General features: G+C 34.2%; 1 protein-coding gene across 2 annotated transcripts in view; it reads right to left on the reverse strand.

The window, feature by feature from the left end:
• Window positions 1-10,916: 10,916 nt before the first annotated feature.
• The window catches only part of LOC138708761 (uncharacterized), a 96,546-nt gene continuing 92,403 nt past the window's right edge, over window positions 10,917-15,059 (reverse strand). For both annotated transcript variants that reach the window (XM_069838917.1, XM_069838916.1), the window contains exons 24-25: window positions 14,365-14,474; window positions 10,917-11,349 (exon numbers count right to left, since the gene is read on the reverse strand). In XM_069838917.1, the coding sequence (XP_069695018.1) occupies window positions 11,071-11,349; window positions 14,365-14,474 (389 nt within the window). In that variant the 3' untranslated portion in view covers window positions 10,917-11,070. The remainder of the gene's footprint in view (window positions 11,350-14,364; window positions 14,475-15,059) is intronic.

Genomic DNA, 15,059 nt, shown 5'->3' on the forward strand with positions numbered 1-15,059 from the left:
AGAGTAAGACAAGTTTCAGTAGGTCTATATGTACGTGTATTGTAAACAGGATGCGTATAATTTTTTCCCAAACTAGACATATTTTATTAATTAAAAATTTATTTATTTGTTTATTTATTTATTAAAATATTTGTTTATTTATTTATTAAAAATTATTTGTTTATTCATTTATTAAAATGTATTTATTTGTTTACTAAAAATTTATTTATTTATTAAAAATTATTTATTCATTTATTTAAAAATTTATTTATTTATTATTTCATATTACCGTTTGTTCTGTATGGCTGTAAAACTTGGACTCTCACTTTGAGAGAGGAACATAGGTTAAGGGTTTTTGAGAATAAGGTTCTTAGGAAAATATTTGGGGCTAAGAGGGATGAAGTTACAGAAGAATGGAGAAAGTTACACAACGCACAGCTGCACGCATTGTATCCTTCATCTGACATAATTAGGAACATTAAATCCAGACGTTTGAGATGGGCAGGGCATGTAGCACGTATTGGCGAATCCAGAAATGCATATAGAGTGTTAGTTGGGAGGCCAGAGGGGAGAAGACCTTTAGGGAGGCCGAGACGTAGATGGGAAGATAATATTAAAATGGATTTGAGGGAGGTGGGATATGATGGTAGGGACTGGATTAATCTTGCACAGGATAGGGACCTATGGCGGGCTTATGTGAAGGCGGCAATGAACCTCCGGGTTCCTTAAAAGCCAGTAAGTAAGTATTAAAAATTTATTTATTTATTTATTTATTAAAAATTCATTCATTCATTTATTCATTCATTCATTCATTCAATTTATTACAATTAGAAAACTACAAAAATATATCTTAAGTTAAATACAATGGAAACAAAAATACATTAAAAAGTTGTTATATACATGAAATAAAAATGAATATGCAAAATATTAAAACAAAAGAGACATATAAATAAAATGAAGCACAATTGAATTGACTGCGATGTTGCAATTCTTTCTAGAAACAAAGTCGATTTCCCTCTAATTAAAAAGAAATACAGCAAAATGGCAAAAGAAATTTCTCTTCATTCTATCTGAAGGATTTACTCTGTGAACTTACTGTCATTCAAACCTTCCACTATGTACAAATAATTACGTCCTTGTCCCACTGCACCGTCTGAAGGCAGCTGAACTTTCTCAGTCATTTTTACAATAGAATATATTGTGAGAGAAGATTTGCCTTTTGTTCACTAACACAGTAAGCGGTAAGGGTATGTGTCTCGAGTATTTCTTGCAACTGAGGACGCTATATTTTGTACCGAACTATACTGAAATCTGTCTTAATGACTATTCTTTCAAGCGACCACTCTTTTTAAAGGGCATATTTGTAACAATCTGTTGTTATTATCCATATGCTGTATCACAAACCTCTATTATCATTCTGATTAACGACTTCGACTGTGTTATGACGAGTTGCCAGACCTAACGCGTTGCAAATATTTAATGGAATGTGTTCCACTGAATTTATTTTTATTTTTTTTTGTTTCTTATTTTTATTGTGTAATCATGTAAATCGTGTTTATTTATCACTTAACGCCAATATGTATCCCACTGTGTTGTTTTTTATTATTAATCTATTTTTGTGTGTATATTTTATTCAATTGTCGGTTTCTGGTTTAATTATGTAAATCCTAGTTAATTGTAATCTAATACTAATATGTATACTAATCTGTTTATTTTTATTTTTACTGTGTACATTTTTTATTGAATTATCGGCTTCTGTTTTTATGTGATTCGTATTTGATTCTAACAACATTAATATGTATTTCACTATGTTTATTTTTATTTTATGAGGTACATTTTTATGTAATTACCTCTTTTGATCTCATTATGTACCTAAATTGATTAATTCCGATCCAATTTTATGTTCAACTATGTAAGGAAGTTTTAATCCTGGTTGAGTGTAAGAGAAGGCCTTACGGCCTTAACTCTGCCACGTTAAATAAAGCCATTATTATTATTATTATTATTATTATTATTATTATTATTATATTATTATTATTATTATTATTATTATTATTATTATTATTATTATTATTTCTTAAAATGTATCATGTTCCGTAATGTAATTAATTTCCATATTTTTTAAGAATTTAGTCAACATCAGAAGAGTTAACTGGTTAAGAAATATTTCATATGCATATTACTATATTTTCCGAATATACAAAATAAACTTTAATTCAATTTTGAAATTAAAATTAAACAATTGAGTAAGGGACAAACTAAAAATTAGCAACAAAACTAAAGGATGCGAAGTACTCTCTACAGCTCTAAGCGAAATAAAATATTTCTTCCAACGATTTAGATTCTGGAAAAGTCCCCATAACACTTATAGCGTTTCCTCGTTGAATGGCAATACTAATTCTTTGGCGGAGGAAAGCCGTAGAGCGAGAGACACCGTTAAGTGCTGATAAATACTTGCCGATATCAGAAGTTAACAACTTCGCCTCGGAACACCATGGGCCCATAGATTCTACGGCGAAAACTACAAAATTATATCTATCCAGAAGATCGAGATACTTATTAAGTTTAATTGTAACAATATGATAATAATAATAATAATAATAATAATAATAATAATAATAATAATAATAATAATAATAATAAAATAATAATAATAATAATATTATTATTATTATTATTATTATTATTATTATTATTATAATTCCACGTAATTTTGCGAAGAGGTAGTCCATACGAGTGGAGTAACAATTAGCGCGTATGACCGCGAAACGAGGTGGCCCGGTTCGAATCCCGGTCGGGGCAACTTAGCTGATTGAGGTTTTTTTCCGGGGTTTTCCCTAAACCCAATATGAAGAATGCTGGGTAATTATCAGTGCTGGACCTAGGACTCATTTCACCGGCATTATCACCTTCATTTCATTCAAACGCTAAATAACCTAAGATGTTGATAACAGCGTTGTAAAATAACCCACTAAAGGAAAAAATAAATAAATAAAAGAAAAGAGGCAATGACGTTTGCACGTCCAACGTGAAGTATGTTTATTATTTATATTTATTAATCAAAGGTGGTATGAGAGTATATCTTATCTCAGCAGTGTTGCACCATGCTTAGATAAGATAGATTTTCGTAATCATGGTAAATGCGAAGTGTGCACAAATGCTGTGAAAATAAGTTCCGTAATTTTATGTTTCTTTCTCTCTTGTACGGAGGGACCCGAAATTTTGCGCTGCTGTCCGAGGCTTATTGTGCTTACCACTCCTCAGTGGCGTATGCAAGGAAAGGTTACCGGATTTGAACCTCCCTTGAATTTAAAAAAAAAATATATATATATTCAAATTTGAGTATTTTTTTTTCCATAATTGTTTTCCCTTCTCTAATTTTCACTTTTAGAGTAACAAAATCTACATCGACATAAGGCATAGTCCTCCTACCTCTCCTTCAATATATTCATCAGGCAGTTCCATTCTTCGTCCTTGGTGAGTTCCATGTTCATTATTGTGTTTAGTAGTTACATTTATTTCAATATATTTGATTGTTTCAATGGATTTTCCTGTTATGTAAAGCGTCTTATGTATCATAAACAAATAAGTGTTGACGAATCGGTCGGAGCTAAAAGGAACTAAGTCATGCAACAGTCTGAACAACGGATGTCATGCGCATCGATCGGTGGAAGAAGGAACTAAGACTTTAAGGGTGCTATTCATAGACATTTCGCAGCACGCGTTACGAGCGTACTAAGCTAGCCCCGGCTATCCACTGGTTACTAGTACAGAATTCAAATCATATCCTATCGCTAACACTGGTTTATGAATACGAAAAACGCCGGAAACCCGCGCTAAAAATGTCTATGAATACGGCCCTTAAATATTATTTTGTGCGAGATTGTGCGTATTTGCTTGTTTTCCGCACAGAAACAATACGCGGTAAGTGTGAAATACCACATTCAGTATTCCCAACGTAACACACATAACAATTTCCCTCTTCTTACCGCTTAAGCGCGACATGCATTTTACTGCTTTAGGCTTTTAACATATTATTTTTAGAGACGTTTAACATAGTAATAATTATAAATTGGAAACTTACCACTGCAATTTCACCTACATTGCAATGTTAATTATTGTTTTTAAATATTTGCAAAAATTAAGCAAAGTCTACTACTCCACGAAACTTATTGCATTCCTGATACAAGTAACATTAAGGAAGCCGTGAAAAAATCAACTAGATTCCAGTTGCCGATGTTATTACTGCAATATGTTATATAAATAATATTGTTAAAATATTAAAATGAAAACTAAATCATTACATAACCTTACCGTTTGTTTTAACTTCGCATTTATAGACTGGAGGGGGGGGGGGGAAGACAGACGTGTATCACGGCCTGCTGGAGTATAGTAAACACAGAAAACATTTTATAGCAACAATGTTGAAGAAAGATATTTTCGTGTTCTGAAGTTGCCGTCATTAAACAGAAACCAACATGGAGATTTCATTGCAACTAATTAGAAATTCGTCTTTCAGGTATGTAATAAACGATCTTCGCACAAAATAATGTACAATACACGAGCGGTATGTTTATTTTCATGTTCTCGGAAATTAAAAAAGCTCAACTACGTTTCGCTTTTTCAATCTTTTCCTCGACCATGAAAACGTCAATATAACGCTCTTGTAACGTATATTACTATTGTCTTCTATAACATAAAAATATAATATTTGTGTTATTAGGGGAATGTTTTTTGCTTCTCCTGAAAGGTTGTGAAAAGTGACTTAGTTCCTTTTAGCTCCGGGTGATTCGTATGTGCGTATATATATAGGATTATTGTGTAAGTGTAATAATGACACAAGCATTTTTAATTATACAAAATTAAACAGAAGTTAAACTTCGTTAAAAATTGGATGACTGTGAAAAAAACTACGTCTAAAAGATTTTTATACTTGGTTATTTAACGTCGCTGTATCAACTACGAGGTTAGTTAGCGTCGATGAAATTGGTGATAGCGAGATGGTATTTGGCGAGATGAGGCCGAGGATTCGCTATAGATTGCCTGGCATTCACCTTACGGTTGGGGAGAACCTCGGAAAAAACTCAACCAGGTAATCATCCCAAGCAGGGATCGAACCCGCGCCCAAGCGCAACTTCAGCCCGGCAGGCAATCGCTTTAGCCGATAGACCTACGCCGGTGGCTTTTTAAAAAAATGTTATAAGTATATTCATGAATATATTCTATTAGATCAAAGTATAATATTAATAAATATACTGTGACATAATAATAATAATAATAATAATAATAATAATAATAATAATAATAATAAGAATAATTCTATTATTTGGTGCAACATTATTATTATTATTATTAATAACAATAATTCTATTATTTGGAGCAACATTATTATTATTATTATTATTATTATTATTATTATTATTATTATTATTATTATTATTATTAGATAGTCAAAGTTCTATTTGGATTTTTCGGGATTCGACATGTTTTTAGACAAACACATGGCGGAATAAATATGAAATGGAGTCAACACGACACGGGACCTCCGTCTGAGACAACATAGTACACCACACTAGCAACAGAAGAACGCACTAGTCCAAGGCGGGATCGAATACACGATTGTGTCTTCTCAACATGTGCGTTTTATAGCTACAAACAGCATAATTATCATTCAGGAATCGAATTTGGAGCCAGTGATGTTGTAGCAAATGAAACAACGATATCAAAATGGTTTGTAAACTGATCATGTAATGCAATTGCATTTTAATCCTTCGTTTTAAGTTCTGTGCGCCTGTAGACGGAAATTCAGAAATAAGTTCGACCACCGCAGAATCAGATAGCGATGCCGACAATGTTACGCAACGCGAGGTTGATCGTCGTATGTTTCCTCCAATATCCCACACGGCCAGGTCTCGGAAACAATCAGAGGGATTTCCCCAGCTTGGCATTGTACTGACGTAATCCGAATGATTTAGTGAGAGAGTGAGGTAATTAATAGTCGATGTTTTGGATTGCTTATAAAGTGTTAGTCTGCAGGCACTTGTCCTTGTTCCGCCACGAATGATATGCACTCCATCTATAGTCCCATCGCTCTAATTTCCGGCAGCCAATCACGTTGCAGGTCGGCTACATTTAAACGTGTGCTTCTTGTGATTCGCTGGTGAAGACGTTAAGCATTTCCTAAGGCTCGATAAATACTTAATATAATCGCCCGCCATTTTGGCTCTTTCATTTGCGTTCGCAGAAAGTACACGAGGACATTTTTTGCCGCTCAATTATTTGCTGAATTACAGTGAGTTTGATTTATTATCATAGGAGCTACGACATGATAATATTTAACGGTGTGGCAAATAGATCCCTCGTCTGGTAGCTCGGCAACGAAAGAACAAAAATGGCGAACGATACTACCTACCTAGACTTTATAGAGACTTCAAGTCCTAAGACGTAAGCAAAGAGGAGGAGTCACGCCGGGAATAACAGCGTCGCGACTGTAGTGTCTGAAGTCTGATCAGCATAATATGTAGTTAATATATATGTATGCAATGGAGGTGGAAAGGAACTGGCCACTCTAACTTATTATCTCCTGACTTAGTTGCCTCACGAGTGATGCCTTATTGGTGTCACTTATGAGGTTCAGACCTGTCTTCGGACAGTGGACTAAAAAAACTGTATTCTTTACTCTGTTTAGAAGTTGATGTATTATCATAGAATTTAAACATTGTATGATACTTTTTTTTTCTGTATAGGTCAGCCTGTAATGCTACATTTTCCCGAGCTTAATAATCGAGAGGCAATTTCATAATCTATCAAAAAATTAATAAAATTAGAAGTTTAGGCAGGTCCTAAATAATTAGTCGAAATACATACAATGAATAAAATATTGCAAATTGAATTAATTCAAATGTGTAGTCACTATAAGGTACGCAGTTTCATCACCTGTCCTGGATTGGTGAGAGAATTTTGGCAACCCTGGATAAGAGTGATAAGTTGTCAACATAACGCGGGATTAAATTCCTACGAAACAGGTTAAGATGAATAAAATGTGAAAGTGTGTGCAATCTTAACGGTTTTCTTACATTTCTCCCCTCCTTTTTTCTCTAACCACTCATTTCCTTTCGATGCATATCTTATCCACGAAATCCGGAAACAATTTCTAAAAATAAATATCGTGCCTTATCTCACCATCTTTAAAATCTCTAACGCTGTTAAAGGTTGATAAACAATGACAGAACTGAAGTCAATAGTACGCGTTATGAAATAAAACATTTTGAAAAAGCAACAAAAGAACGCGTCTATAATTTTATAAATGACAAGAACAAGTGATGGGACATGTCCAATGAAGTGGCAAAAAATCTAGAATATGCACCAAGGAGTGCGTTCTGGTAACAGTAAATAATAGTACATTATGCAACGAGCCTATAATGATAGTAATTAAGACGCGAGTATGTTTGTTTATGAAACGAGCGGAAGCGAGTTTCATAATTTTCATACGAGCGTCTTATTTACTATTTATAGGCAAGTTTCATACGACTTTTTATGCTGGGCCATATTTCTAACTTGAAATTATTCAGAAGTATTCATTTTATTCGCATCTGACTGAAGGCCGAAGTGACCTTGTGCATAGCTCGTAAATTTTGAGATATGCGCAGACGCGAAAGTATTGATTTTTTCCGAGGAACAATAATGTCATTGACCTTGATATAATCTGGAGAATAACATGAACTAATTTTGAATATAACCTGGAAATTGATTTAGAATTGAAAAACGAGATGACAAATTGAATTTATTTGAATATTATTTACAATTAACGCTAATTATTATAGTAACAGAACATAACCTTCTGCGACAGTATTGGATTTCCAGCCTCCGTGACGTTTCCCTCGTCTTTCGATAGCATATCCGAGAATAATCGAAAACCTGAACTTTAATGAATAGGTGTACTTTAATGACATGCATTAAAGGACTGCTACCAGGTGTATAATTACTACATTTCGGCATGGTCGAGCATAAAAAAATTGAACATCTTAATAGAACAGATCAATAACGTAATCATAGTATTCTTGGAATATAAACCAAAAGGTCGAAAATGAGCAGAAAGTCCGAAGTAAAATTGAATTGCCTAGTTTCCAAGATACACTCTAAGAAATGTGAATAAAACTTCGGTTTAATTTTTTAGGAAGACTAAGGCATTGACAACGATTAGTGACGGCAATGTTCAGCTTTGATGCTTGGGTTTTGGGCTGTGGAAAAGGTGCATAGTGGTGTAGTGGAAAATCACCAATCCTATACTTCCCAACTATCCTAGGAGCGCGATGTTAATTGGTCATAAAAATTATCGACTAAATTTCACTTATATCTTATTAGAATCTAATAATTTATCCAATAATTCATTCGAAATTTTTACTCGAATTTCATCTTATTGTACCAGTTAACTCTATGTAATGAAATTAGCATTATGCATGGAAAAAACTCATGTTCTCTGAAATCGAAACTCATTTTCATTTGATAGGGAGAGCTGAAGCTGTCTTCTCAGAATCCGTCACTATTGAATACCTCTGCTACAAACGTTTTGCAACATTATTAGCACTATAAGCATTAATGTATAATGTTCACGAATTTACTGGACTTCTTGTTAAACTAGATTTGTATTCACCTCGTTTCTTCAGTCTATCCGATCGATTTTTTTTTATCGGTAATTAAAACCAGTTTCCTCATATTTGTTCAAATTACGAAATGATTTTAGAGAGTAGAGTCAATCTCCAAATCCATGTAATGTTCGAAATCTTAATGCGTTGGTATATTGTCTATTGCAGCGTTTCCCATACTTTTTTGAAGTGGGGACCACGTTTTTAAGTCAGAGCAGTTACGCGAACCAAGTTACTCTTGCAAATCAAGATTTCAGGTATAACTCCCTGTAAAGTTGATTTGGTTTAACCAAAGGTCCCGGGTTCGATACCCGGCTCCGGAACAATTTTTCCCTCGAAATTATTCAAATCAACTTTACAGGGAGTTATATCTGAAATCTTGATTTGCATAATACACGTCACTGTTCGTTAACAGAAAACCACAATTTAAGTCACACGGAGTTAGTGTGCACTCGAAGTTGGTTGCTTGACGGTTGTCGGCCCACTTTGAGGTCTGTGGATATAGAGGGAAAAATTGGATCGGTGTCGGTTAGAGTTCCCGGGTAGCTCAGTGGTAGAGCGTTGGTACGTTAAACCAAAGGTCCCGGGTTCGATACCCGGCTCCGGAACAATTTTTCCCTCGAAATTATTCATCTTACTCTTGTTCCCTTCGAAAACAAATTTATAATTTTTGTAGCATATTTTAATACCATTATACTTCTATTTTAAAAGAGAACTGACTATAATACTTTTGTAATTATATTTTTTGTAGCCAATCACAAGTAACTTATAACAAATTCTGTGCATTATTGATTCATCGCTTGCCTGTTAGCAGTAGTTTGAAATCCTTCTTATGTGGTACACGCTAGTAGTTGTCCATGTCTCTGTTAAATAGTGCCCATTATAAATAATGGAACACTGGCTTCGATTCGGATCTTTGAAAAGAAAGGAACATGATGATACGCTTTATTTAGGCAGTGCTAATAGTTCAGAAGCTGTGTGTGAAGAAATATATTAATTATAGTGCCATTAAAGAAATATCTAGCCCTAGTGGTAGCTATTCAAAGAAAAAAAACTTTGGTAAATATGGCGAGAGTTATTTGGAACTTGGATTTGCTTGGCGTGGCAATGAGAGTGAACCAAAACCTCGGTGCGTTGTTTGTTACGAAGTGCTTTCAAACGAGTGTATGAAACCCGCGAAATTGAAACGGCACTTAGAGACGAAACACGCAAGTGTAAAAAGTAAACCTGTCGGATTTTAAAATAAGCAGAATCTAAAATTTCTTATATCATCATCTGGAAAAACGAATAAAAAAATTAATGCAGAAATATGGCCAATTTTCAACAAGTGAAGATACAATTTGGCACGTTCTATTATTGATGTACGATTTACAGTACTGTCCATTTCAATGTGCAGACTGGGTGTCGGCAAAACTATCAAGAAAGTCATCAATACATGAAAAGGTTCGGTACTTTGGTCCTCTGTTATGAATTCGGGTGGTCCCTGGCTGGCTTACAGGCTCGGCGCCAGATATGCAGGGAAAACATGGCGAGAAACGCCACGTTCGTAGTGCTTTAAATCCCCTTTTTTTTTTTTGCCGAGAGTAGAGTTGGAAGTGGGTAGACGGGTAGGATAAGAAACTTCATAAAATATTAGTACTGGGAGAAAAAGTGAAAGGCGATTGCCATGTGTGATTTCCAAACTCTGAGATTTTCAGCTGTATTGTGATACGCAATTCGTTTGAATTTTATCTTTTCCTTCTGTCTTTTTTGAAGGACCACAAGGGTAGAACTCGAGGACCACAGGTGGCCCGCGGACCATAGTTTGAGAAACACTGGTCTATTGCATTCATAATAGGATGGAACGAGCCAATACGAACTCGTAAAGGCAAGACCATTGCAAAAATTATTACGATTGCTGTCAGACTCAACTTTTCTTCCCGTGTAGTCTTCAAATGCTATTTGAGATGTTAAGTGCCATTTTAGTTGCATTTCTCACCCCCATAAAGACATATAAGCGAAGGTTTACTGTACTTTCAAACCTACAGAAAATCTCTCAAGCACGTTATTAAGAGTGTAAAAATCCCTAGATATTTAAAAGCCATTTTATACAATTTAAAATTCTATATTACCTCAAGCCGATAAGAACCAGCAAAAAGAAATAATAATCAAAATTATGTTCCTGTCAATAATATTCCTGATAGGGGAATATTCATGAACCAAGTTCCTAATGAATACCTAGTGCCTTCACTTACCCTATTTTAACCAATAATTAGTCAGAATGTCTTGGTATAGGCAAGTAAATTCGAAGTATAATATGTACAAATAATTTTATTCAATTCATGTCAACACGTGGTATCACAATGTAGTGCAATATTAAATAGGAAATATATAAAATTCGTGAATATTACATATTATACAATATACAACACAATATATTACATTTGAATATATTACACAACACGATTCACATGCTAAACCTAAAGATCACAGCCGACACCACCATGATGAGCGAAGTTTTGTATTGCGAAGCCGAGCCAGTTGGTACATCGTTCTGTTCCGTGGTGAAGTCCGTGGTAAAGTCCGTCGTGAAGTTTGTGGCTTCAGGATGCTTCAGAACGGGCAGCTCCCTCTGCACTCTTACCAAAGCCAATTGCTGCGACTCTGATAGGTGAGAAAGCTGTTCCTCGGAAACCACCGCAGCGCTGAGTGTGGACAAGGACTTCAACTGGTCTTCATCCAGTTCCTGCAGCGAACAGCGAACAAAAAAAAAAAAAAATCATAACAATGCAGCTGCGTAAAGAAACGAGCAAATGATGTTCAATTTTTCCAGGTTTGATAAAAAGAAGACTATCGTGATTTGTTGGTCCGATGCTTTCAATTGTATTTAGAAAAATATTAATCGACTCTTTCCGTCACTCACTGTTATTATAGTCTATTAATTGTATTTTTAATTACATAACATTAAAACATTTCACTCCCATATAACCAATAAGTTCAATTTGATAATGCTAGCTGAGAGGCCAACAACTTTTTCATAACATTACTGTTGCCATAGTTCCCAATACACAAAATAATTTTTTAGTCTTCAGTGATGCAACCACAAAATTTCTCTATCTTCAGGGTTACCACCACACTAATTACGGTCCGCAGACCACTAGTGTTTCTCGAGTTGGACCATAATGTAATATTTTTACTCCAAGTTTATAATCAGTCTTTATCATTAGTGAAAATCGTATATAATATAATACATTGTCGCAATATTGTTACAATACTGTCACAATATTACCACAGTCTAGTATATACAGTCACGAAACGTGAGTTGTTGAGGGTACTAGGAACAATAGACTGTGCTGGTACTATTTCGCATTATCTGTGATGAGGCGATAGTAGCGAACCTAGTGGTTAGCAACTATCTATGAATGCATATTTCCTATGTATTCAGCTTCGTGACTATATACTAGACTGCGATATTACCACAACTAAAAGTCATGATTTCTATTAAGAAGGCTTAGCTTGTATCATAAAGCTAACATTATGAAACGATTTGGCATGCTATAATATTTAATACATCATTATTGTCATAGAAACCTTTCTTCTTCTTCATTATTACAAATGTGATTCTATTTCTTTATTAATTTATTGTTTTTAATGCTGTCGTACAAAAAATTTGCTTATGAAACTCATTGTCACATTCGTAAAAGTTAAGAAACGAACATAGCGAGTTTCATAAACATTTAATCATGCAGTAAACCATAACATTATAAACTTGTTACATAATTTACTGTTACTTTCTGCTTGTTCAACACATAACTTACTATTAATCGAGATGCAGGCTTAAAAGTTTTTTAGTGGATCTGATAACGGTTGCTAGGAACAAAGACAATATCAATTAAATAAATATAATGTATTATTAAATCTTGTAGGTTTCGTGCTTATACGAAGTAGCCTATACAGAGTATTATGAGGTTGCAAAAGAATCCGTATTTAGATTTTCAGCATCCCTCATATCGAAAGAGTGGTTTATGGAGATCAAGTAGAGAAGATTTTTCCTGTGCAAGAATGATTATTTCTTTCTTACCACAAGTAATTTGAAAGTAGGCAGAAGCACTTGGGGTCTGTTATGAACAGGATGTGAGGACTTGACTAGACATTCTTTTGCTGGAATGTCCGTAATACAATATTAATTGTTAAAGAGAAGATAGCGGTCAAAAGTTTGTTTTTACAAAAGGCTTGTTTTAACAATAATTAGATTTTTTATTATAAACCATTAATATCCAGCAATTACTTTGAACACCGATCTTCAAAAATAAAAAAATTAATAGGCTTACTATCCGACTTCATTATATGAATTCGTGCAAAATTACGTAGATTGTTTTAATAAACCATAAATTCATGGAGTTCTAATATTTCACATTCAACTATTATGAGGTTCTTATGTATGTCTGTATTACATTAAAGAAGCATGAAACTTATTGCAAGAAAAGTCATTTCGTTCAAATCTACTTCAATGGCTACAATTTAAAAATATATTATACACACTGTTTAAAGTGCTTTCATAAGTTTTGTGACGTATTTAAAAAAATAAATAGCCTCTCATTTCAAATTATTTACGTTCAAAGTTTATAAAATTAGAGAAAAAAAATCAACATAAACATCTTTTTCTTAAAAAAAATCCGTTTGTAAGCTGACATGCACACACTAGCGGCAGTGTTGTGCTACTGCAATTAAGTTATGGAAGAGACGAGTCGTGAATAATTATATTATACAGGGTTAGTTAAAAGTCTCGCACCACCTAAATAACTTTTGAAGAATACGGTTCAGTGATATGAAACTCGGTATTTGGGGATAACCATATGCTAAGAACTCAATAATTGTATTACCGAGTTTTTTCTACTTCCGGTTTAACCGGAAGTAAATCCAACTCTCTTATTTTAAATAGAACACCCAATATATTTTTCTATTTTTGAATAGTGCTCATTAAGAACTATTCAAAAAGTACCCACGCTCGATACTTCTGTACAAATTCAGTGTTGCTAAGTCAAGAAAACAGAAAAGTGTATCGAATATTAAAATAATAAAATACTCCTTCCTTAACAAAAACAAAACAAAGCTAGCTCACCTTCTAAATTGTGTGTTCAAATTGGTAGCCCTCAGCTGCTTTACAATGCATCACTCGATCATAGAAACCATTTAAGGAATGATTTAGCCAGGTTTTAGGAATATCTTGCACCACTTCCATTTTTAGTTAGCAACACTGAATTTGTACAGAAGTATCGAGTGTGGGTACTTTTTGAAAAGCTTTTAATGAGCTTTATTCAGAAATAAAATATATTGGGAGTTCCATTTAAGAGTTGGAGTTACTTCCGGTTAAACTGGAAGTAGAAAAAACTCGGTAACATTGAGTTCTTAGTATATGGTTATCCCCACATACCAAGTTTCATGTTACTGAACCACAGGTTTCAAAAGTTATTTAGGTGGTGCGGGACTTTTAACTAACCCTGTATACTAAATAAAATTGTTGACATTTTAGAATCTAAAACTGCGAGATTATGCTCCGATCCTTCTCATTTGAATGTAAACTGTAGTAAAGAAACAAGCATTTGAAAATATTTCCACATATACATATCCCAAATAGGCTACACATCACTAATAAAGTATCACAAATCTAAAATCTGAAGTCACACATATATAAATACCAAAAGTAATAGAGAGACATATAAGAAAAGGATTTAACGCAATGCTGCTGAAATGTACTGACCTTGAAAATCTGTGGAGGAATGCACTTGATGGCAGAAGGCGTCAAGCCAACCAATGGATTGTTACCGTATCCAGTGGAACTGAGTTGCCTCCAGTGTTCTGGCTTCAGACCTAAAAATTAATACATTTAAAAAGCTAATTTAGATCAACTACACAGTACGTGTGATAGTCATGTGATGAACGTTCGATTTCCAGGATTTCTGTCCTGGGTGAGTAAAATGAATTTGAAATATTTTTTTATTAATTGAAATGCTTATGGTTATTTTTGGCCACGTCAATTACAACCTATCCTGCATTGCATAATATTCTGCACTTCATTTTTGGTACGTGTCTACTGTTGAAATGAAGATGCAATGAAAAGAACTAAAGCACGGTCTAACCAAGTACGGTATTCATTATACATATATATTTTTTTAAACTAATAGCGGGTACTTTACTGTTCATCATTCACCCATATGAAGTCAGTTGTGTAGACCAATTTACCGACAGAGCCGTTGCCCAGGGTGCGTCATAGGAGGCTGGTCTACACTATACCCGTGATGAGATGATCATGGAGATTTGTTGGGATGCCAGAGAGAAACTGGAGCTTCCCGGAGAAAATCCCTGTTACCTAGACCACGGACTTGCCCAACACAAGTTATGAATTGGGGGTACACCGGGGATCGAACCAGGGATTATAAATCCAGAGCTCTACCC

The sequence above is a fragment of the Periplaneta americana genome, chromosome 11 (assembly GCF_040183065.1).
Source record: "Periplaneta americana isolate PAMFEO1 chromosome 11, P.americana_PAMFEO1_priV1, whole genome shotgun sequence".
In the NCBI taxonomy this organism is placed as follows: Eukaryota; Metazoa; Arthropoda; class Insecta; order Blattodea; family Blattidae; genus Periplaneta; species Periplaneta americana.